The 26,103-nt window shown below is 38.7% G+C and overlaps 2 protein-coding genes across 3 annotated transcripts in view; one reads left to right on the top strand and one right to left on the bottom strand.

The window, feature by feature from the left end:
* The window catches only part of LOC130928701 (synapsin-3-like), a 383,502-nt gene extending 373,750 nt beyond the window's left edge, over positions 1 to 9,752 (top strand). Inside the window, exons 17-18 of the mRNA XM_057855415.1 lie at positions 7,337 to 7,513; positions 9,282 to 9,752. Coding sequence (XP_057711398.1) covers positions 7,337 to 7,493 — 157 coding nt within the window. The 3' untranslated portion in view covers positions 7,494 to 7,513; positions 9,282 to 9,752. The remainder of the gene's footprint in view (positions 1 to 7,336; positions 7,514 to 9,281) is intronic.
* Positions 169 to 26,103, bottom strand: part of rerg (RAS-like, estrogen-regulated, growth inhibitor) — a 33,533-nt gene continuing 7,598 nt past the window's right edge. For both annotated transcript variants that reach the window (XM_057855422.1, XM_057855423.1), the window contains 3 exons: positions 9,293 to 9,349; positions 4,553 to 4,626; positions 169 to 4,485 (listed from right to left, as the gene is read on the bottom strand). In XM_057855422.1, coding sequence (XP_057711405.1) covers positions 4,075 to 4,485; positions 4,553 to 4,626; positions 9,293 to 9,349 — 542 coding nt within the window. In that variant the 3' untranslated portion in view covers positions 169 to 4,074. The remainder of the gene's footprint in view (positions 4,486 to 4,552; positions 4,627 to 9,292; positions 9,350 to 26,103) is intronic.

Below are 26,103 nucleotides of genomic sequence, written 5' to 3'. Positions count from 1 at the left end.
ACCAACACATATGAAAGTTAGTATTCGGCATTTGATTTATTTTTGCATTGATGATTCAGCTTATTAGTCTTGAGAAATGCCGTCTTATTAATGTCCGGTTCCCAGCAAAAAGTGTTCATGCAGGTTATGCACTGATGCTGATTTCAACCACATCTTGTGCTGCTAATTAGTTGTTCTTTAAAAAAACAAAAACGATAGAGCAGTGCATCTCATTTTTAATGACTTTTCAGTACACAATATTTAGATGGTCACAATACATCTAAGTAATATTTTTGACTGTACATGTACTAAGATGCAGCAGCAGTACTTAAGGCTTCCATACTGTACAGCAGTGTTTTTCAATCTTTTTTGAGTCGCGGCACACTTTTTTTCATGACAAAAAATTCCAAGGCACGTCACTAGCAAAAAATCAAAAAATGAATTTCTGATCGTAACAATATAAAGTCGCGTCTTGAATAGGAATAAAAAAAAAACAAAAAGAAAAGCACATTTTTACTTGCTCAGTATGACGCCTTTTGACCGCCATTGAATTTTTTTTTTTTCCCCCCCATTCGTCAACATCTTTTTAAAAAACCTTTGCCATCGTTGTCACGGTTCTAGTTTCGCTAGCTAGCCGCTACGGCTAGCCACAAAAACGCATTACTAAAGTAATTAGCTACCGATTGACGCCTACTGATTTGGAAGAGTATTGCATGATTACTGACACCAGATTTTGCCAAAAACATTTTTACATCAATTGCGTGAAAGTGGATAATTTTCCACGGCACACGAGACACTACGCTACGGCATAGTAGTGTGCCGCGCCACAGTGGTTGGAAAAACACTGCTGTAGAGTACAGTATATGTTAAAATTAAGAATATAGAAGTTTGTGCCACCAATGGTAGTATTTGAAATTCTCCCATGGGATTTTTTTCCACATTAAAATTCAGCTTCGCAAAAAAATTGACTAGCTGGCAAGCTTGAGTCGAATGTAAAATGTTTTCGCAAAACAGTGAGTCGCAAAAACAATTACCGTAATTTTCAGACTATAAGCTGCTACTTTTTTCCTTCATTTTGAATCCTGTGGCTTGTTTATTTATTTGGGTTAATAGGCAACACATGCCTCCTAGCATGCATTGCAGCGCTACAGATGTAAATAACAATCAAAATTCGTGTTCTGTGCTATTTCTTCAGTTACTGTTCCAGTTGTTTCATTAATTGCTTAATATGGTGTTTAATAACACTTTATTTGACAGTGGTGTCATAAGACTGTCATATTTATGACATGGCACTATTACGGTCATTACTGAATGCTTATGACATATGTCATTAAGTGTCATCCGGCAAATTAAGTGACTAACTCCATTTATGTCCAGTTTGGATCTATTACATCCACTCAAAAGTGCGATAATCTGCCAGATAACACTAAATTACATCTTTTATAAGCATTCATTAATGCTCATGCATTGTTTAATGACAGTCTTAAGCCGTCAGTGTCAAATAAATTGTTAACTAATACCATAACTGCAAATTAATGAAACAACTGGCGCAGTAACTGAAGAAATAATTAGCACAGAACATGAATTTTTATTGTTATTTACATCTGTAGCGCTGCAATTCACGCTAGGAGGCATTTTGGACAACAACAGTGTTGACAGCAGGTGGCAGAAGAGGTTTACTGTCTCCCCCAAGGGACTCCCTTGGCAATGAAGCTTTGCAGCCAATTGGTTCAAAGCTTCATGGTGGTTCATTTGGTCTTTTGACAGTCGTATGATGCCGCTATCAAATAAACCATTACCGGTTAAAGGGTATGAAAACACTAAGGGGCTGTGAGATATCAATAGAACCGTTATGTGGCAAGATAACAAATATTAATAAAGTTAACAAAAAAATAAGTCGCATTCATGAGCAATTATCGAAAATAGATCGAAAATTACGAACATTTCCGAAAGTATTCCGGAAGCAGCCGAATGGGGCGGAGACGTCATAACAAGGAAACAAAAGGTCGCGGCAGGTGCCATCGTTGTTCATCGACGAGAGAGTTGCGTTCGCGTTTTATCAAAAAATCGCTAAAATGGTTCAAATCTGTCATGCTATGTGGTTCACAAATCGCCATTTGTCGCAATGTAGTACCCATGAGTTCCCGAACGCGAGAAAAAGAGCTTGACTACGCAGACAATGAGTAAAGTTCGTCCGTGCTAAGAGGGCTAATTTTGCAGACCCAGCCTCCGGCACGGTTTTGTGTGGTGCGCATTTTACACCTGAAAGCTATTCGAACTATGGACAAATGAAATCAGGTTTTGCTCAGAAATTGCTGATGAAAGCAGCCACCATACACGCGCAGCACCTCATCAAGAAAAGAGGACGACTGGCTCTGATGAGACCACCTCAGGCTAACCAAAGGAGCCGAGCAGCCAAGCTCGAAATGGCCAGAGTGAGTCCTCTTTTATTATAAAAACATCACGCATTGGATATAGGACTGGACACATGTATAAATTATCGCTCGTAAAACATATAGAACAAATCCTCTAATCCCATTCATATTTGTGTCGGTTGGCTGAGCGAAAACCGAAGATAGCACATTAAATGATAATTATTCAATACATTATTTTGCGGTCACGGTGTATCAGCTTCACAAAAAGAAATGCAAAACAAACCATTTGGTGTTGCTGTTGCCGCCGGTGTTTCATCAGTGTGATTCCTCCCCTCAATGATCCTTTCATTACGCTGCAATGGCTTTCGTTTGGGCTCAAATTGATAACCCAAAACACCAAAGAAAGGTTCATAACTCTCCTCGTCACCATTAGAAGAATGTTCGTTACGTCGGATTCGTCGCTGCAAATGGAAACAAAATTGTCCGCCATCATCGCCGCCATTCAGTACTAAGCACTGAGCCGGTTGTTTCCCTATAGTGACGTCACGCACACAATATGCTAGATTTCCGGCATCTTGGGGGCGGGTCCTTTTAGCTTGACAATCGACCTAATTTCTATCATTTTCTTGGTGTTGCAATGTGTGTAATTACACGAAGTGGCATGATATGAATTCAAAAGGCATGCGTTGATGGATAAATGATGGAATATTAGCATTTCCCCAGGTGTTGTCATACCCTTTAATATCTTTTGGTGTAAAAGTCCCATAATACAGTGTGGAGAGCTGCGGCTTATCTATGAACAAATGCTGTTTTCGTGTCACAATTGGTGGGTGGCGGCTTATAGTCAGGTGCGCTTTATAGTGCGAAAATTACGCTAAGGCAAAATTAAGTCACAAAAATTAGATTGGGCTACGTGATTTTTTTATTTTTTATTTTTTGGCTGAATTTCAACGTTGGAAAATTCTGTGCGAGTAATTCAATTTCCAGTGGCACATATTTACTTCCATAGAATGTTCTTGGAATGGGATGTTTGTAGTGTTCTGTTTTCTTCTGTTGTACATTCACTTTGGTTGTATTTCAAAGACAGCGCAGGGAAATATACAGTGGTGCCTTGAGTTAAGACTTCAGCCCAGAAAAGCTATTTTGAATCTTGTTTTCTCTTTTAAATGAATTTTGTTTGTGCACATTGGCCACCTGGGGGCAGGATGATATACAGATTTAGCTAGTAATGTTCGTTCTTCGTGTAGGATAAAGAATATGACAAAATATTTTTTGTCAGTAAACGTTAACTTTTCTGTTGCTTGCCGTGTTGTTGAATTTGCTGCCACTTTGGTGTGCTTGCATCTCAAATTTTCTGCCAACTTGTATAACTCCTATCTCAACGCACCACTGTACTCAATTAGAGGTCATGTCATTAAAATTATTGGCAGTTACGTGTATGTTCTTTGAGTTTTTGAACCAAACGTGCTCATTCGCTAATTAACTTAAATAGAGATGATCTTGCTAATTTCCAAGAATATATCCATTAGATTAGATGGACTTGTGTGCGTCCATTTGGCTCCATTTGCTCGAATAGGTTAATAATTGTCCACTGTACAAAGTGCAGCAAAAGCATGATATATTGCACTTTTTGGTGAAGATTGACAACTAGTGCAGTCCCTTACAGTCCATTTGGGAGACATTTACTGTACACGAGAAGTTTTTTTTTTTCTGTATATGGCTAGCTGCTGATTTTTGTCAGCATCTTGTTGATAGCCTGCTTGACATGCGTGGTGGAGCTGCGGCGCCTGGCCTTGCCCTGCACGGCCTTGCGCCGCCGCACCTCACGGCACAGCTCGTGAAAGGCCTCGGCCACCGCGCCGCCCTCGTCTGCGCACGCCGAGCACTCGTAGAAAGCGCAGGCCATCTCGGCGGCCAGGCGCTCGCCCTCCTCTGTAGTCACCTGCCGCACGTGGTCCAGGTCGCACTTGTTGGCCACCAGGATCAGCGGCACGTTTTTGGGCTTCTTGACTTCCTCCAGGAGAGTCCGCAGAGGCGTCACGTCTTCGAAGCTACCACGGTCGGTGATGTCGTACACCACCATGAAGCACTCGCCCCAGCGCATGTGACCTTCCCTTTGCTGGTTGTCTTCCTAAAAATGAAATGGTCAGAATTATACACTACCGAATTGACCAGGTTGACTATTTCCAACTTCTTACCTGGCCTGCCGTGTCGAGTATCTCCATGGTGACGACCTCATCATCAATATTTGCTTGATGGCGATAGGTCGATTCTGCACATTGCAAACAAATCATTCTTTTATTCAGGAAGCAACAGTTCTTTTAGTGCTATTAATGATGGAAAACGGCTTCGAATCCAATGAGTTTATCACTGGTAAAGGTCCAATCTATTTGAACTGTTCAAATGACAGCCAATGAGTTATGAGTGAAATTATCAACACATTATATCATTTCACATGTTAGAACTTGTTAGCATGTTCTTTATGCTATACTGACTTGAATGACCATTAGTAGCTAGGTTACGTTAACATACCCGGCACGTTCCCCAGTTCGTTGTTTATGCGTCGTCTAACGTTAGCTTACTATACTCTTATTCAATCTGTTGTTCTCTATTCTCTTTTATCAATTACCCCCCAAAAATGCGACTTATACTCTGGTGCGACTTGTTTTTTTTCCCTCTTCATTACGCATTTTTGGGCCGGTGCGACTTATCGTACAAAAAATACGGTAAATGGATCATTATCATGCTAGCATGATGCTATCTTACCATTAGCTTCACGTGCCAGTTAGCAAAGCATACTTTTTGTTTTGTTTTGTTTTTGACAGTATTTTTGATCATTCTGTTTGTAGTTAGGCTGCAGCTATCGAATATTTTAATAGTCGATTAATCGATGAACTACTTCGAATATTTGAGTAAATGGATAAGGAGCATACAAAAATTCAAATACCTGAGCTGAGCCTTAAACGGTATAAATAAATGAGGATGTAAGTACAACAAAAGAACAATTGGCAAACATACATCGCAAATGTCCGCTAGCTTAAATGCTATAAAATATTTTGTTTTTGTTCCATGCTCTTTACAAGTGGTTCAAACACATATTCCAAAACAAAAAACGGCTTAATATACCTTTAAACTAATTTACAAATGCATTAAAAACATATTAGCTCAAACAAAAACTTATTTTGGTCTTAACAGGGAGTGGCTAGACTCAGCCATATGAAATGAGTTATGTCATATTCACCGTTGCCACTACAGGGCAGAGTATCCACCCAAATCAATATAACTAAAACCAAACACTTTCAAAACAAACCATTACAACTAAAAATGTCCCGATCGATCGGGTCCGATCACGTCGTTTTCAAAGTATCGGAATCAGCAAAAAAATATCGGACATGCCTTTTTTAAAAAATATATACATTTTTAATTAAATCGTTTTCTAATTGCATTTAACGTTACAGACAAAATGTTTTACACTCATCCATAGTCTTTAGTTTTGGCTTAAAGTAGGGCTATCTAAATTATCGCGTTACCGGCGGTAATTTAAAAAAATGTTGTTTTTTTTATTAATCACGTTAATATACTTAACGCAGTTAACGCATGCGCTGCACGACCCATTCACGCGTTCAATCTATAATGGCGCCGTTTTACCTATATATAGAGCTAAAAGGCAGCGTAAAATGAGTGAATTTTGGCAGCCTTTGGAGCTTTTTTTTAATTGGCTAAAGCCTTACTATCCGTCTCTCAACATTTAGAAATATCGTGGGAAGCAATGTGGGGAAGAAAGGTAGTAGTTGATCTTTTTCTTAACACCATATGTTATTTCCCAACTCAGAGAAGATATATCAATTGGTGCCACTACGCACAGTCATGGTTGCACTTCCCATCATGCATTTGGGCAGAACAGTTAAATGGCTACAGTATCATTTACTGAAAGCTCAACAAATACACTAGATGGCAATATTTAGTCACAATATACAAAGTCACATTTATCCTTTAAGAATTACAAGTCTTTCTATCCGGGGATCCCTCTCACAGAAAGAATGTTAATAATGTAAATGCCATCTTGAGGATTTATCGTCATAGTAAACAAATACAGTCTGGAAACATATCGGGAAGTATCGGATCGGCAGATACTCAAACTAAAACGATAGGGAGCAAAAAAACATGATCGGAACAACCCTAATTACAACGGCACTTTAATTAAACGAATACTCGAAGCAGCAAAATTTTAATTTGAATCTTTTTTCTAATCAAATTACTCGAGTTAATTGATTAAACATTGCAGCACTAGTTTTTAGCCCTTAAAGAAAATTATAAACACATAAATAATCTGATATTTTTCACCCGATTTTAAGCTTCTGAAAATCGGGCCCGATTTCTGATTATGTAATCACATCAGATATCCCTACAAAAAACATTACAATTTTTGATTAAAGTCTCAATAAGTATATTTTCATTTTTCACATTTTTTTGCGCATATTTATTTGGGCTGGTGCGACTTATAGTCCGAAAAATACGGGTAGTTAAAATATGTTCAGTATGCTACATTATGGTCAATTTTTCAAGCATTGCATTGTAAATATAGTTCCTTTTTGTCAGGGGAAACTCTGAAAAAATATTTAGTACTGTATTTTTGTTAATCAATGTGCTGTGATAGTTAGCAAAAGATTTAAACGCTCATTAAGCGCTAAAAATGTCAAATCCAATTTGTAAGTATAAATGAATTTGATGTTGATCACCTAGCAGCCAATGAGTTAACTCAGCTGCAGCCATTTGCTTGAATCGAGCTCATCTGTGTAAACAGAAGTCCCCTTGTAATACGTGGAATGTTCTTTTTAGTGTAAAATATCTCCACTGGGGGGGATTGGACCCTTTTTTTCCCCCTGAGTGATTCTACACTCTAATCTTGAAATTATCATTAGTGCAACTCATGTCTCCTGAACCAGTTCATAAACATTCTCAGGTGCTTCACTTCTTTGCAGATCAAGTGACGTCAATGTCAGCGGGAGGATTTATTTATATTGCTGGAGGCTGAGGAGGCGGCTCTTGGGGTTGCGTCCTATTTCTGGAACCATCACTCTGTCGGCGACTGACAGCCCCCGCCATGTTTACACGAGGCTGCTAGTCGGGGTTATTTAGGAAGGACACACCTACCATACGTAAGTAAACAATATAGATGATGTGTACTTGAAACTGTAAGATAACAAATGACCCATTTATGGTGGTATGAAAAAGTATTTGAAGCTTTTGGAATTTCTCACATTTCTGCATAAAATTACGATTAAACGTGATTTTTGTCAAAATCACACAGATGAAAAAACTGCTTTCACTAAAACCACCCAAACATTTATAGGTTTTCATATTTTGATGAGGATAGTCTGCAAACAATGTCAGAAGGGGCAGCAATTACATCAACAAGACGCTTAGCTGTAGATCAGTCTGGCACATCGGTCAGGACTAATCTTGGCTAATCTTCTCTACAAAACTTCTGTAGTTCAGTCAGATTCCTGGGATCTCTGGCATGAATCGCTGTCTTTAGGTCATGCCACAGCATCTCAATGGGAACTTTGACTTGGCCACTCCAGAACATGTATTTTGTTCTTCTGAAACCATTCAGAAGTTGATGTACTTCGATGTTTTGGATCATTGTCTTGTTGCAGCATCCATCCTTTTCATGGATTCAACTGTCTGACAGACGGCCTCAGGTTTTCCTGCAAAACATTTTGATTAACTTTTAAATTCATTCTTCCATGAATGATTGCAAGTTGTCCAGACCCTGAGGCAGCAAAACAGCCCCAAATCATGATTCTCCCTCCTCCATGCTTCACAGTGGTGATGAGGTGTTGATGTTGGTGAGCTGTTCCATTTTTCCTCCACACATGACGTTGTGTATTACTCCCAAACAATTCAACTTTGGTTTCATCAGTCATCAAAATATTTTGCCAAAACGTCTGTGGAGTGTCCAAGTACCTTTTTGCGAACATTAAACGAGCAGCAATGTTTTTTTAGACAGCAGTGGCTTTCTCTGTGGAGTCCTTCCAGGAACACCATTCTAGGCCATAGTATTACATATAGTTGATGTGTGCACAGAGATATTGGACTGTGCCAGTGATTTCTGTAAGTCTTTAGCAGACACTCTAGGGTTCTTTTTTTACCTATCTGAGTATTCTGAGCTGAACTCTTGGCGTCATCTTTGGTGGACGGCCACTCCTTGGGATAGCAGCTATGGTGCCAAACTCTCTCCATTTGTAGACAACTTCTCTGACTGTCGATTGATGACATCCAGACTTTTATAGATGGTTTTGTATCCTTTTCCAGCTTTATACAAATCAACAATCCTTGATCGCGCTTTTGACCAAGCCATGATGCACATCAGACAGTGCTTCTCATTAAGACAATTCTTACCAGGTGAGTGTTTTATAGTGGGCAGGGCAGTTTCAAACCACTCATTAGTGATTGGGCACACACCTGACTTGAAATGTTTGGTAGAAATTGGTTTCAATTTAAGTCTCCTTTGGCAGAGGGTTCACTTATTTATTTTTTCCTTTTCTGTCATTGTTTGCATGCTGTCCTCAATAAATTATAAAAACCTATAAATGTTTTGGTGGTTTTAGTTAAAGCAGTTTTTTCATCTGTTTGACAACGATCAGATCACATTTGATGGTGATTTTATGCAGAAATGTGAGGAATTCCAAAATGTTCTGATACTTTTTCATACCACTATATATACAATGCGGGGAAAAAATGACTTGATAACGACATGGAGTGACCTGATATAGCCTCAATCTCAGGAAGTGACCCTGGACTACTCCAAAATCAAGCGGAAGTGACTTGTAATTACCCTAAAATTGACTCATTGACCAAATGCTGTGATTGCTTATCTTTCAGTGCCAATATTGGCTGTCAGTTTTGTTTTTTTGTCCGCAGAAATATCTTACCAAGAGTTGGATCGTACTCCCAGATGAAGCGTCGCGTCAGGAACCTCACCACCAATGCTGCAAACCAAAAAACATAGCAGTTATGTTATATTCGTCAAACTGAATGATTAAGTTTAGATTCCTAAATGTTTAGAAAAGCAGTACAGGATGTTCTAATGACAAAAAAGTGGTTCTCAACCTTTGTGTGCTTCCTGAAATATGACGGAACCCTTCGAATACAAATATTGTAATGAAATACAGTAGGGTTGTAGTTATAAATATTCCTAAGAATAGAAAAGCTTCAAGTAAAAAAAAAAAAAAGGTGAGAAATTTAAGAGTTAAGATTTTTGAAAATAATCAATGTTGGCATGTGCTTATTTACCGTAATTTTTGGACTATAAGCCATTACGTTTTTCCTCTCATTTTGAATCCTGCGGCTTGTAGTGCAGTGCGGCTTATTTGTTGATTTATTTGGGTTAATAGGTAATGCTTTATTTGACAGTGGCGTCATAAGACCGTCATAATTATGACATGACACTATCATGGGCATTACTGAATGCTTATGCCAGGGCCGGCCCAGCCTATACGCAGACTAGGCAGCTGCTTAGGGCCCCTGACCACTAGGGGGCCCCCAATCTGGCAATTTATATTCTATTTTGTGTACTACATTTTGCTTTATTAGACTTTTGTGAGTTTTGATACTTGATTACAAGCTTAAAAAAATAAGTTATTCCTTCTTTCTTTCCTCTTTTAGAAAAAGGTTTGGCGCTATCTACTGTAAGTACTGACAATCATTTGGGGTGAGAAGTTTGACGTATGCAGTGCAACAAAATCTGATTAATATACAAAATATGGACGTATGGGTTGGATTGCATGTATGGGTTTCACAGTACACTGACGAAATGGTGGGCCAAAAATATGGGACCTTTTGCATTATTTTGCTTAGGGCCCCCAAATGGCCTGGGCCGGCCTTGCTTATGGCAGATGTCCTTCAGTGTCATCCGGCAAATTATGTCACTAACGCCATATATGTCCAGTTCGGATCTTTTAAATCCATTCGAAAGCGAGATAATTTGCTGTATACCATTTAATAACATCTGTTAAATGCATTCATTAATGCTCATGACAGTGTCATGTCATAATTATGAAGATCTTATGACAGTCTAATGGCACCACTGTCAAATAAAGTGTCACCACAAATACCAGAACTAGCAATTAATGATATTTTTTTAACATCTGTAGTGCTGCAATGCATGCTAGGAGGCATGTTGGATGACAACAGTGTTGACAGCAGGTGGCAGGAGAGGTTGACTGCCTCCCCTGAGGGAGCAGTGATGGCCAAATGAAGCTTCTTGAAGCAATGAAGCTTTGGCAGCTAATTGGTTCAAAGCTTCATAGTGGTTCATTCGATTTTATGACAGTCTTATGACCCCGTTGTCAAATAAAGTGTTACCAGTAAATATTTTTTGGTGTAAACATCCCATAATACAGTGAGGACAGCTGTGACTTATAGTCCAGTGCGGCTTATCTATGAACAAATGTCGTTTATGTGTCAAATTTGGTGGGTGGCGGCTTACAGTCAGCTGCGCTTCACAGTCCGAAAGTTACGGTAATCAGATTGATTAAAAAAAAAAAAACCTTTCCATAAAATCTTTTCGCATCTTCAAACATGCATTCATGCTTTCCATCAACCTGCAGGAGCAGTCACATGCCTGAATAGCTCCCAAAGCACCCCAAGAGGTCCAATAGACTCCACGCACGATTGCTCCTGTGAGTATCCGAAAGGGACATCTTGAGAAAAAGCATTACTCGTACTGAACTGGATTTTTCATTTTACAGACGACGACACTTGCCACACACAAAGTTTTCTTCATAAAGAAGGTATGCCTAATATTGTGATTTGCATGGCCCGGATTCCAGCGAGGTAGAACAAGAGACGGTGTGTGAGGTAACATTATCTCCCCCATTGCGCGACGTATAGAGTGGAAAAGAGGGGCCTTTGTTAATGGGCCTTAATGTGGCCCAGATTCCCCCTCAACGTTGATCCTATCACAAAGGCGGACGATTCATTGCTTGTGTCACGAGAACCCAGTTAGAAAATAGTGGAAAAATATCCCACGTGGCTGCCATTGACGGGGATATACGTCATGAAGAGAATACCGTAATTTTCGGACTATTCGAATCCTATGGTTTTATAGTCCAGTGCGGCTTATTTGTTTGGGTTAACAGGTCACACTTTATTTGACAACAGTGTCATAAGACTGTCATAAGATCATCATTATTATGACATGAAACTACCATGAGCTGTCATCCGGCAGATTATGTCACCAACTCCATTTATGTCCATCTTAGATGTTTTACATCCATTCAAAAGTGAGATAATTTGCCCGAAAACGGTAAATGACATCCGTTAAAAGCATTCATTAATACTCATGACAGTGTCGTGTCATAATTAAAATTGTTTAATGACAGTCTTATGGCGCCACTGTTAAATGAAGTGTTACCAAATACTATATCATGAAATGTAATGAAACAACTTGAACAGCAACTGAAGATATCGTTAATGCAGAGCATGAATTTTGATTATAACGCTGCAATGCATGCTGTTGATGGCAGGTGGCAGCAAAGGTTCACTGTCTCCCCCAAGGGCGCAGTGATAGCCAAATAAAGCTTCTTGATACAGTGAAGCTTTGCAGCCAATTGCTTCAACGCTTCATGGTGGTTCATTTGGTATTATGACAGTCGTCAAATAAAGTGTTACCGGCTAATATCTTTTGGTGTAAATATCCCATGATACATTGAGGACAGCTGCGGCTTATTGTCCAGTGCGGCTTATTTATGAACAAATGCGGTGGGTGGCGGCTTATGGTCAGGTGCGCCTTATAGTGTGAAAATTACAGTACATGTTTTTTTTTGTTTTGGAGTTTTAAACAATTACAAAGATACAAAGGAATGTTTACTAATCTGTTTTAATGTTAAGAGTCAACATTTTCAAGGTTGAAGAATAGTGTATAGTTTTTTTTTAAATATTTAGAATTTTTTTTGATACAATAATATTAACATTTTGATTGCCAAAAAAATCATCACTAAAAGCCTATTTAGTACTAAAAGCCTTTTTTTGTTGTGTAGATTAACTCATCGGCTGCCATTGACGGTGATAGACCATAGACTTCATAATATATTGACATGGCACGGGGCGCAGTGCCGATCCGTAGGGGGCCTATTTTCAAAAACTTCAAATTTCAAATATTTTCAAAACCAAAGCTGACCTAAAATCAAAATACCTTAGGCATATATGAGTCATATATGTGTATATATATATATATATGAGTATGAGCGGCATAAAAAAATTCAAAGTCGTTCCCTTATAAAATCACGATCATTATTATTATTTTTTCTATAATAAAACTTAAAATGGCTATAAAATATAAAATAGATGCACAAAAATTACCAAATGCAGAGATAATAACCTATATTTTCAGGATCAATAGCAATACTTAACATATATATGGTTCTGCCGAAAATAGAAACTTAATTTTTTTATTTACTGCTTTTTCCTCTGAAAAATCTTGTGAATAAATGCTTAAATCCTTGATTTCTTTATAGCTATAGACGTAAACGTAAATATCTCGAATGTGCTGCTAGTTAAGTCACTGTGCAGCCCCTTAGTACACCAAGGAGCTTTTTGCGTTGAAAATTCTTAGGAATAAATGCTTAAATCCCTGAATTGTTTGTAGCTATGGACCTAAAACAGTCTCGACTCTTGGTTAAAAGCAAAAAAACAAACAAACAAAAACGGGTAGTTAGCGGTTATTTTATGTAAATATTGTGAAGTATAATGCCAATGCCGTAGCGGCTAATTTCTCCCATTGATTTTTTTTCACAACATTTCAAAATGCATGCATGGTACGGACAATCAAATAATTACCTTGAATCCTCGAACAAATCACTGCTGAGACAATCCTTCCTGTTTGTATGCAGTACAGCTTTCGTACTTTTTCCAACCTAAATCCGGCGTTACATCACTGCATGTGACCGACTGCTAATAAATGAAGCGGAGTGTGGGACGGCCCCCTTTGGGAAGGCGTGATGCAGTGAATGGCGAATGTGTCATGTCAATACATGATGGAGTGTGGATAGAGGTCCAATCCATTTGAACTGGATGATCTGGCCAGCCCTCCCAGTTGAAATGGATTGGATGTCTATCACTGTCAATGGATAATGAAAACGTATTGGGGGTTTTAAATACCTTAAATAAATACCTTAAATACCTTAAATACCTTTTTAAATACCTTCTTAATACCGTTTTTGTTGTTACGTTTTTTTTTTTTTTTTTTTTTTTTTAAACCTACCTGTACAGTTATTGACTTTTTGGGATTTTCATGTATTTTAAGATTTTTACTAAGTGTACTGTTCAAAATAAGCGACAAAATGCACGACGGCAAAATACAATTATATTGCAATTAAATTTACTATTTTGCAGTACAGAAGATTAATTACACATACTCCGTCATATATTTACTCATTTTTTTTAGTGATAAAAACATTATATTGAAAAGACAAATTGTACTCCTTCATGCTTGAGTTTACGTTGAAAATACAGAAATCATTAGAGAATACATAAGTACATGAAAATAGTATTAATTACCGTAATTCTCATACTATGAGGTACACCTGACTATATTCCGCCACCCACCAAATTTGACACAAAAACGACATTTGTTACTAGATAAACCACACTGGACTTAAAGCCGCAGCTGTCCTCACTGTATTATGGGATATTTACACCAAAAGATATTAACCGGTAACACTTTATTTAACAGCGGCATCATAAAACTGTCATAGGACCAAATAAACCAACATGCAGCCAATTGGTTCAAAGCTTCATATGGCCATCACTGCTTCTTTGGGGGAGACAATCAACCTCTGCTGCCATATGCTGTCAACACGGTTGTCGTCCAACATACCTCCTAGCATGCATAGCAGCTCTCAGATGCAAATAACAATTAAAATTCATGTTCCGTGCTGATTATTTCTTCAGTCACTGTTCCAGTTGTTTCATTATTTGCTAGTTATGCTATTTGGTAGCACTTTATTTTATAGTGGCGCCATAAGCCTGCCATAAAAACATGTCATAATTATGACATGATACGGTTATGAGCATTAATAAATGCTTATGACACATGTCATTTTGGGTCATCTGGCAAATTATCTCACTTTTGAATGAATGTAAAGACCTGAGCTGGACATAAAATGGATTTAGTGACATAATTCATGATGTCATTAGTGCATGATAGTGTCATGTCATAATTTTGGCAGTTTATGGCAGTCTTATGACGCCGCTGTCAAGGAAAGTTTTAGGAATTAACCCAAATAAATAAACAAATAAGCTGCACTGAATGAGAAGATTCAAAATGAGGGGGGGAAAAAAAGTAGTGGCTTATAGTCTGAAAATTGCGGTAAATTAAAAAAAAAAAAACGTGCCAAAATGTTAACATGAAATGAGCTAATGATCCAGTCAAAGTAGATTGGTAGTCTATCACTGCCAATGGCACTGTCACATGAGTTGGCTGTCTTTTTGGACAGCTGAGTCAGTTTCCACCAAGCATTGCAGTCTGCACACTTTGGTTTGGAAATATAAACGCTGATCTGTTTTTGCTTTTCCGCTGCGGAACACTCCGTTTTTTTTTCCCCCTTTTTGGAGGCATCCAATTATCCAAAAGTCATCCAAATATTTTGGGGTCATTCCGAATAGCTTCACTGAGCGCTTGATTGAATTGGCCTGTCCCTGAACGCCAATTTCAATGGGACTATTATTTATCCAGCTAATTCAGATTATTTTCCACGCAATTACTCAGATAGCAATCACGGAAATGAAAACATGGCAGAAATAACTTCAGTCTTAGCTAAAGGGCTCCTAGAAAGGATTATTTTGATAGTTTATTAATCACCCGATTGTTTTTGCATCGAGTGGACTAATCGGCTCGTGTATAAATCACGTTTGTTGTTGTATAGCTATGGGCTCAACATTTTTTTATGTGTATGTGCATAAAACCATGAATGATACGCAAGTCTGTAAAGCAAAATCTTGTTTGCAAACATTTCATTTTGTAAAAATGAAACTGTATTTTAAAAATTTTTCGAGGCTCCAAAAAGAGGATTTTTTTTTTTTTTTTTTAAGGTCTGTAATGTCTCTTCACAATTCGACTATCAAAATAGCTTTCGATTAATTTGATAATTGATGATAAATCATGGCAGTGAATTATGTCATGCTATGTTGTTATGACTTCATGCTACATTAAGTTGCATTACGTTGTCATGTGACCTTATGCTACGTTATGTTGCCTTACGCTACATCATGCTGCCTTAGGCTACACTGTTATACTACGTTGTGTTGCGCTATTTCATGTTGCGTTACGTCACATTGTGTTACACTGCATTGTTGCTTTACGCTATGTTGTGTTACTTCACACTACGTTGTTACCTTACTCTACACTCACCGGCCACTTTATTAGGTACACCTGTCCAACTGCTCATTAACACTTAATTTCGAATCAGCCAATCACATGGTGGCAACTCAGTGCATTTAGGCATATAGACATGGTTTAAGACAATCTCCTCCAGTTCAAACCGAGCATCAGTATGGGGAAGAAAGGTGATTTGAGTGACTTTGAATGTGGCATGGTTGTTGGTGCCAGAAGGGCTAGTCTGAGTATTTCAGAAACTGCTGATCTACTGGGATTTTCACGCACAACCATCTCTAGGGTTTACAGAGAATGGTCTGAAAAAGAACAAATATCCAGTGAGCGGCAGTTCTGTGGGCGGAAATGCCTTGTTGATGCCAGAGGTCAGAGGAGAATGGCCTGACTGGTTCGAGCTGATAGAAAGGCAACAGTGACTGAAATAACCACCCGTTACAACCATGGTAGGCAGAAGAGCATCTCTGAACGCACATTACGTCGAACTTTGAAGCAGATGGGCTACAGCAGCAGAAGACTACGCTGGGTGCCGCTCCTTTCAGCTAAGAACAGGAAACTGAGGCTACAATTTGCACAAGCTCATCGAAATCGGACAAATGAAGATTGGAAAAACGTTGCCTGGTCTGATGAGTCTCGATTCCTGCTGCGACATTCGGATGGTAGGGTCAGAATTTGGCGTCAACAACATGAAAGCATGGATCCATCCTGCCTTGTATCAACGGTCCAGGCTGGTGGTGGTGGTGTAATGGTGTGGTGAATATTTTCTAGGCACTCTTTGGGCCCCTTGGTACCAATTGAGCATCGTTGGAACGCCACAGCCTACCTGAGTATTGTTGCTGACCATGTCCATCCCTTTATGACCATAATGTACCCGACTTCGGATGGCTACTTTCAGCAGGATAATGCGCCATGTCATAAAGCTGGAATCATCTCAGACTGGTTTCTTGAACATGACAATGAGTTCACTGTACTCAATTGGCCTCCACAGTCACCAGATCTCAATCCAATAGAGCATCTTTGGGATGTGGTAGAACGGGAGATTCGCATCATGGATGTGCAGCTGACAAATCTGCACCAACTGTGTGATGCCATCATGTCAATATGGACCAAACTCTCTGAGGAATGCTTCCAGCACCCTGTTGAATCTATGCCACGAAGAATTGAGGCAGTTCTGAAGGCAAAAGGGGGTCCAATCCGTTACTAGCATGGTGTACCTAATAAAGTGGCCGGTGAGTGTACGTTGTTAGGCTACATCATGTTGCGTTACACTACATTACCTTACGCTTTCCTATGTTGCCTTACGCCACACTGTTACACTATGCTACATGAGGTTACCTTGCGATATGTTATGCTACATTATGTTGCGCTACACTATTTCATGTGTGTTACACAATGTTGCGTTAAACTACATTGTTACTTGACACTACGTTACTTTACGCTGTCTTATGTTGCCTTATGCTACGTTGTGTTGCGCTATTTCATGTTGCATTACACTACATTGTTTCTTTACACGATGTACTTTACGCTATGTTATGTTACTTCACACTACGTTGTTACCTTACGCTACGTTGTTACACTACGTCATGTTGCGTTACACTACATTACATTACCTTACGCTTTGCTATGTTGCCTTACGCTACACTGTTACATTATGCTACATGAGGTTACCTTGCGATATGTTATGCTACAGCATGTTACGCAACACTATTTTACGTTGTGTTGCGCAACGTTATCATGTGATCTTATGCTACGTTATGTTGCCTTACGCTACATCATGATGCCTTAGGCTACACTGTGTTATGCTACGTTGTGTTGCGCTATTTCATGTTGCGTTACACTACATTGTTTCTTTCCGCGATGTTATGTCACTTTACGCTGTTATGTTATTTCACACTTCATTGTTACCTTACGCCTCGTTGTTACGCAACGTCATGTTGCGTTACACTACACTACATTACCTTACGCTTTGCTATGTTGCCTTACGCTACACTGTTACATTACACTACATGAGGTTACCTTGCGATATGTTATGCTACAGTATGTTACCCAACACTATTTTACATTGTGTTATGCAACGTTATGTTTCACTTTACGCTGCCTTACCTTATGCTACGTTACTTTGCCTTACGCTACGTCATGCTGCCTTAGGCTACACTGTGTTGCGCTATTTAATGTTGCGTTACGCCATGTTGTTGCGTTACGTTGTTACGCTATGTCATGTTGTGTTACACTACATTACATTACCTTACTCTATGCAATGTTGCCTTACGCTACACTGCTACTGTACCTTACGCTACGTTAGGTTACCTTGTGATATGTTATGCTACATTGTGTTACGCTACACTATTTCATGTTATGTTACGCAACGTTATGTTACGTTACACGACATTGTCATTTTACACTAAGTTGTGACTTTACGCTGCCTTTGTTACCTTACGCTATTTTGTTACACTACATTACCTTATGCTATGTCTTTAGGCTACGCTACGTAATGTTACACTATGTTATGTATAACGTTTTGTGTATAAAATGTTTTCGCGCCACAGACGGTAATCGAAGTAATCCATTTAAGACTAAGATGGCTGGCAGTAAAGGTTGATTAGCTGCATTATCAATTCGCCTATTTAAGCACATTAGCACTTTTTTACCTGAGACTCGAATCACAAAGCACAGCTGCAAATTGATTCAGTTGAGTCAAACCAAGCTAGATTTTTCTCTTAAGTGAATAGACTTGTACATGAAGCAATCTTATATAGTGCTTTTTTCCGTTGTGTGCGTGTCAGGTAAAAAGTCAAACTTGCTTCAAAGCAGCTCAGCAGGCAAACAATAGGCAAGGTCCCTGTAGGACCCTGAGGGCGCTGGAAAATAGGACACTCTATTGATTTCACACCTCTGAAAAAGGCAATAATAAAGCCCGACTCACATTCCGGAGGTAGAGAAGTGTTTTTTTCCCCACCTTATTGCAAAACAGTGTATAATATGTCACTGAGAATAGCCATTGCTTTTCAATGGATCAATTTGCACCTTTAAAAGTGCCAGTGCAGTCAGGGAGCACTTATGGCCGGAAGCGGCATTATTATTTGCACAATGTGGTGAGGGAGGTGGAGGACAGTCAGAGGTGGCTGCTAAGAATAATCAGAAGCATCCATGAAGACCACCTTTCGGTGACGTCAACATCTACTGTGATTTGTAATGTATTTCGTTAAAATTGTACAGAACAGAAATAAGAATTGAAAATAATTTTTTTTGTTAATTGTTTTTTTCCCGTTTAAAAAAATGGAGAAGGTCATTAATTTAGGGTAATTTAGAAACTAATTAAAAGAAAAAAATACATGCATGCATGCCGATGTTTCCGCGAGTGTCTACGGTGGTATGAAAAAGTATTTGAACCTTTTGAAATTTCTCACATTTCTGCATGAAATCATCATCAAATGTGACCTGATCTTTGGCAAAATCACACAGATAAAAAACAGTCTCTGCTTTAACTAAAACTGCCCAAATATTTGTAGGTTTTCATATTTTAATGAGGATAGTATGCAAACATTGACAGAAGGGGGAAAAATAGGTTCGTGAACAATCACATTAAACATTTTGTTACCCCCAAACAATTTAACTTTGGTTTCATCAGTCCGCAAAATATTTTGTCAAAGCTTCTGTGGAGTGGCCAAATGCTTTTTTGTGAACATTAAACGAGCAAACAATGTTTTTTTTAAGACAGCAGTGGCTACCTCCGTGGAGTCTTCCCATGAACACCATTTTTGGTCATAGTTTTACATATAGTTGATGTGTGCACAGACATATTGGACTGTGCCAGTGATTTCTGTAAGTCTTTAGCAGACACTCTAGGGTTCTTTTTCACCTCTCTGAGTGTTCTGCGCTGAACTCTTGGCGTCATCTTTGGTGGACGGCCACTTCTTGGGAGAGAAGTAACAGTGCCAAACTCTCTCCACTTATAGACAGATGGTTTTGTATCCTTTTCCAGCTTTATATAATTCAATAATCCTTGATTCGCTTGTTTCAACAATCTATCCTTTACCACCATATGCCCTGTGTTTTATTATATATTATATCTTCTGGTTGTCTTACATCTCTGTCCGTTCTTGGGGACAATTTATATTGCTATTTTTGTGTCGCGATCGCAAATGCTACTCAGTGACAGCAAACAAACACCTTGAATTTTTTCATTTGTAACAAATTGTAATTCTATATTTTTTTACACTTCCCCCTTACTAATGTTGTTTTTTACAACAGAAAAGGCAACAGTGGTAGTCAGATACCATTTTAATTTTTTACAGGTCATTCATTGTCAGACAGAAGCAGCACGGCAAAACGCCATGCTAAAAAATAAGTAAAAATATCAAAATGGCTTACCTCTTCATCCTCTGTAGGACCATGGCTCCCAACAAAATGTTTACTGCATATGATATGTTAATAGCTTCACCTTGCTGGTGTTAAACTGGTCTTTTGAGCGTCCGCGCAAGTTGATCCTTTCTTGACACTTTTTCATTTGACTTTTTTGTTTCAGGAAACTTATGAAGACAACATCCTTCATATGTTGTAATGTCTAGAGTTGTTTCTACAAGTTCCAAAGCAGCAGTGTTTGGTCAGCATGTTCTTTTTTGAAAGATTACCGGAGAAAACAAGCAGAAATGTCATTGATTGTATGCGAGGGCGTGTTTATAATGTCCCACTTCCGCATTACGATGGCACCGTCATGGTCTAAGATTAGCATTCGTGTGGTACCCTATTGCTCTTTAAGTCTCCTGAGGCACAGGCTTCACTTACATATTTCCCCCCTTCTGTCATTGTTTGCATGCTATCTTCATTAAACTATGAAAACCTATTAATGTTTAGGTGGTTTTAGTTGAAGCAGACACTGTATTTTCATCTGTGTGATTTTGACAAAGATCAGATCAGATTTGATGGTGATTTTATGCAAAAATGTGACAAATTCCAAAAAGGTTCAGATACTTTGTCATACCACTGTATATGCATGCATGCCGATTTTTGCGCGCATGCCAATGTATGCAGCGTTTGCATCGACTTCCATCTTTATAATGAATGGAGAAAGGTCGAACTGATGTGTGCCGTAAAGCAATCAGCAACATTTTTTTTGTGTGTGTGTGTGTGGCAGGGTGCCTGCCACCCTCCTCAAAGTTGGTGAAAGCGATACATCCTTAAGATATAAAACAAGTGTCATTCAACTAGTTGTCAGTCAACACATTATCACAAATGTTATGAAAATATGAAGAGGCATAAAGGCAAGGCAAGGCAAATTTATTTATATAGCACAATTCAACACAAGGCAATTCAAAGTGCTTTACATCACATGAAGATCATAAAAATCACATTTAAATCAACACAAAGTAGAAACGAAGACAAAAGATCGCATTTAATCACAGAATAAAAATAAATAAATAAAATAAAAATAAAACAAAAACTACTACTACTACTAATAATTGAAATCAGCAATGGAGATAAAAACAAGAGGAATAGAAAGCAGGTAGATTGAAGTATATAGACAGTTGTTATAGATATGCAGTGCTAAACAAAAGCGTTTTTAGCCCTGATTTAAAAGAGCTAACAGTTTGAGCATACTTCAGACGTTCGGGTAACTTGTTCCAGAGGTGAGGAGCATAATAACTAAATGCTGCCTCACCCTGCTTGGTTCTTGTTCTTGGAACATGCAGAAGACCAGTTCCAGACGACCTTAGGGGTCTAGATGTCTCATAGGACTCTAACAAGTCAAGCATGTATTTTGGTCCAAGGCCATTAAGTGTTTTGTAGACGAGCAGTAGTATTTTATAGTCTGTCCTTTGACTTACTGGAAGCCAGTGTAGCGATTTCAAAACTGGTGTAATGTGGTCCAGCTTCCTTGTATTTGTGAGGACTCTGGCTGCAGCATTCTGTATAAAATAGACGAATCACCTATCGGCATGGTCATAAATGATCTAGTAGTTGGTGGTTGCAGTCCCATTGACAGTGTTGACATCCAACCCATTTTGAGCTGTTCTTTTATTAATTTTTTTTTTCTTTTTTTTTTTTTTGTCTTTCAAAATAGATTGGACATCCATTGCTGTCAAATGCAACCAATGGAAACCATCCTTTCCTTGTTGTACAGCACATGCCACACAAATATGCATTACAAAAGTCGCCATAGCAACCAATTTCCCGTCAAATTATCGTTACAGATCAGCCACGTTTCATTATGTAGCGAATGCACTCTCCTGTTGCTTGTTTGAAAAACCCTCCACCGAGTGCTCACAACATCAATTTTTAAGCCCTATTTTCCTGTATGTTTTTTCCCGCCTACATTTTTTTGCATCTCGCCATCTTTTTTTAAAGGCCGTGAAGGTCTTGTGTAAGCTACATAAAAGCCACTTAACATTCTAGGCGGCAGACGCGCGTTCAATCACGCTGAAAGCCACTCGGGATTGTTTCCAAATGTCTTATCTGAGAAAGTAAAACCGCCGCCATTGCTGATAAGACATGCTGAATTCTGCTTGCCGCGTGTTATGATCTGCCGGAGGAATGTTGTTAGCCTCTCTAGCTAATGGTGTGATGTCATTTCCTACAGCACTTTTAATTTGTATCTGAATGCCATTTGCGTTCGAGTAAGAAGTCATTTTTCTCATCGGAGGACAAGTGATGGTTAGCGTACCGCAATAAATTGTCGCTAATAGCATGGTCTTCAAAACATTACTGTCTAAAGTTGAAAAGGAATCAATAAAGCGTAGCTAGCTACATTCACGAACAGACTAGCTTTGTACTTATATTTGCGTAAAATAAATGCTAACTGCACGTTTTGTTTTCTTTTTAACCAAGAATCGAGACTGTTTTACGTCCATATCTAAAAAGAATTTGGGGATTTAAGCATTTATTCACAAGAATTTTCAATGAAAAAGCTCTGTTTACATATGGCGGCCGCCACTTTGACTAACAGACTAGCATCATACTTTGACTTATTTAAGTAAAATAAACGCTAACTGCACGTATTTTTTTGTTTTTAACCAATAATGAAGACTGTTTTACTTCCCTATCTATAAAGAATTCGGGGATGTAAGCATTTATTCAAAAGAATTTTCAACGGAAAAGCTGTTTTCATAAGGCGGCCGCTACATTTTCTGACTAGCATCATAGTTAGCCATATTTTCGTTAAATAAATGCTAACTACACATATTTTTTTTGGTTTCAACCAAGAATCGAGACCGTTTTACGTCTATGTCTATAAAGAATTCAGGGATTTAAGCATTTATTCACAAGAATTTTCAACGGAAAAGCTCTGTTTACACATGGCGGCCACCACATTGACTAACAGACTAGCATCATACTTTGACATATTTACGTAAAATAATGCTAACTGCACGTATTTTTTTTTTTAAACTTTTAACCAAGCCCAAAACCACCAGAAAAGCTCTGTTTACATAAGGCGGCCGCTAGCTACATTCACTAACAGACTAGCATTGTACATCGACATCTTTAGGTAGAATAAATGCTACCCTCACTTTTTTTTTTTTTTGCTTTTAACCAAGAATCAATACTTTTACGTCCATATTTATAAAGAATTCAGGGATTTAACCATTTATTCACAAGAATTTTCACCGGAAAAGCTCTGTTTACATAAGTCTAGCATTGTATTTCGACATATTTACGTAAAATAAATGCTAATTGCACGATTTTTTGCTTTTAACCAAGAATCAAGACTGTTTTACGTCCATATCTATAAAGAATTCGGGGATTTAAGCATCACAAGAATTTTCAACAAAAAAAGCTCTGTCTGTGATTCCACTCGGTTAGCTTTGCCGGCCTCGCCAACAATGCAGGCCCCTTATTTATCGGCGCTTTGTCCCGTCAATACATTATAAAGTCTATGGATAGGTAATGTCTGTGATATAGTGTCGCACTTTGGAAAAACGATACCGGTACTTATTTTTCCCTAGAGATAAAGTTGCTATTGTAGCTTGGTCAGACACCCTTAACTTGTTTTGTGTCTTTAACGGCACTATCATTCGCTGCCAGCCTCCCGTTTCAAATGGATTAGACATCTACTAGTGATAAAATCATTGGTGAAAAGGTATTTATTACCGTTCATTCGCCGTGTTGGATACAATGCAACCTTGACGTGAAAGTTCTTGAGGTGGGAGTTTCTTCAGAAATCATTTTGATTAAAAAATTGCTCCATAGCTTATCATTATTCACCTCAGTCGCGCTGCCTTTTTTTATCGTTCTGCCGTCTAGTTTTCAGTTTCACTCACTCACGCTATTCAATATATTTCTTATGAAAACCGTTGTTATTACAGCAGAGCGAGATTGCATCAGGTGCGGGTATCTTATTGGAAATACGATCACTTGATTAAATCAGGTCTGACGCAAATCCAAACTGGAGAAAAAAATCGATTTTTGAAAGAATAAAGACAAAGTTTGACCTGTTGGACAAACAGACACGAGGATTCCAAAATCAACTCGGCTTTTCCAATCCACACAAATCTGACAAATGTTGCCTTTAAAGAGCTTTTCCGTCAGAACGCCAAGATTCCTTTTTGGACAGATCAGCTCATAAACAACAAGGACGGAGAATATTGCAGACAGAACATTTAAAACGCGCAGTCAGCAGGCTATTTTCAATTTTTACAATATGAAAATGACAGCTTTAAGCGCCCTCTGTGCGAGTATATTCAACGTGTAATTGAACAATGTTTACGCGCGCTAAGCAGCCGCCAATTGTCAGAGGAGCCACACTCGAGTTGATCCGCTCTGTTCCTGATTAGCGGCTCGGCGGGGGTTCGCGACTTACAAACATCTCAGACCTTTCAATAACGCTCCGAGACGGCGGACTTGTTCGTTAGCGACCAGCTAAATGAGCGCAATCAAAACAAGCGCTCAGTGACGTCAAAAGCTTCACCACGTTAACAATGAGTCGTAAAAGTGAAACATTCCTAAAATGTTTTGTTCCATCTTGTTTCACTCAAGCCTGAGTGCACGCAGGATTTTCCTGGGAGATTAAGTGATGAACAGCAAATGATCGTGATAACACTTGTTGCTATTTGTTCATCTCGCAACACAAGCAATGTTGAACAATCACTTGGTCTTCCAGAAGAGCAAATGAGCCACCATGGAGCTTTGAATCAATTGGCTGCAAAGCTTCATTGCTTCAAGACGTGTTTTTTTTTTTTTTTTGTGCTCAATCTATTTATTCAGATTTAGCATTGGAAAGCGATACATATAAGACATGTTTTTTTCTCACTTTTCCCCCCAAAGTGATTTAAAAAATGTATATAAATAAATGGTTTTTAAGCACTTCAAATGTCATAATTATGATCAGTTTTAAACATAACTGTCCAACCAAATCATTTTTGAACAAGAATAAAGTACTGTAGTAGATAAATGCTTGGCTTTATTAAATGCTTTTGTTTATCTACCTTAGCTGTGACAGTTGGAGTGACATGTAGAAATTTCAAACTCCTCATGATCACCTCTGGCATTTATATGTCTCCAAAGTCTCCACACACACACACACACACACACACACACACATTCATTCAAGCACGGCTTCCTTGCAAAAACTGTTTAACAAGTTAAACGATGATTGACAGATTGCTGCCCAGCTTCTTTGGCCAGATCAAAGCCATCGTTAACTTTAATAAGCAAGTGCCGCAGTGACTGAGAGGAACAAAGGGCTGGGAGAGGGAGGGTGTGAGGCTGTGCGCAGAGCAGAAAGCAAGGCGTATGTGGATTAAAAAAAAATAAAAACTCGCACGTGCTTTCGATGGGACTATCGCGCACGCGCACATCGTGATGGCGATGTTTAAACGATACATCGTTCAGGCTTAATGTATGGAAACGTTGAAGCATGAGGATTTGTTTCCATCCAAAGCAATATGGTGCCCCCTCCACTAGACAGCACCCTAGGCAACCGCTGAGGTCATCTATGCCAGAGTACACATTTACATTCAAGGTCAATGTCAATGCCAGTTATTTTTTAATAGTCTTTTTACGTTAGCGTTCAAGATGCACCGATAGCAGTAGGAGGGGGGATGTTTCGGGCCGGAACGGTGGTATCGGTATTGGCGAGTACCATCAAAGAGGGTGCCAATTCCATTTACCGTTCCAGTATTATAAAACTTGACTGCCGACTTTTTTTTTCTCCTGACGTTCACTACACTCTTTGTTGTGTGATGACACGTGATGACTTTGCATGCCAAGCAGCTATTGCTATTGGCCTGCTTCAGACCAATGACAACGGGCCAATAGCCGCTCTTAACCAATGACGGGGCAGCTTTTTCACATGTAGGAAAAACAAACTACGAGAGGAAAATGTCGGCGGTCTAGAAATATTTCTGTTTATAATATCCG

This window comes from Corythoichthys intestinalis, chromosome 13, assembly GCF_030265065.1.
Source record: "Corythoichthys intestinalis isolate RoL2023-P3 chromosome 13, ASM3026506v1, whole genome shotgun sequence".
Classification (NCBI taxonomy): domain Eukaryota; kingdom Metazoa; phylum Chordata; class Actinopteri; order Syngnathiformes; family Syngnathidae; genus Corythoichthys; species Corythoichthys intestinalis.
This window is presented reverse-complemented; position numbering and strand designations above follow the sequence as displayed.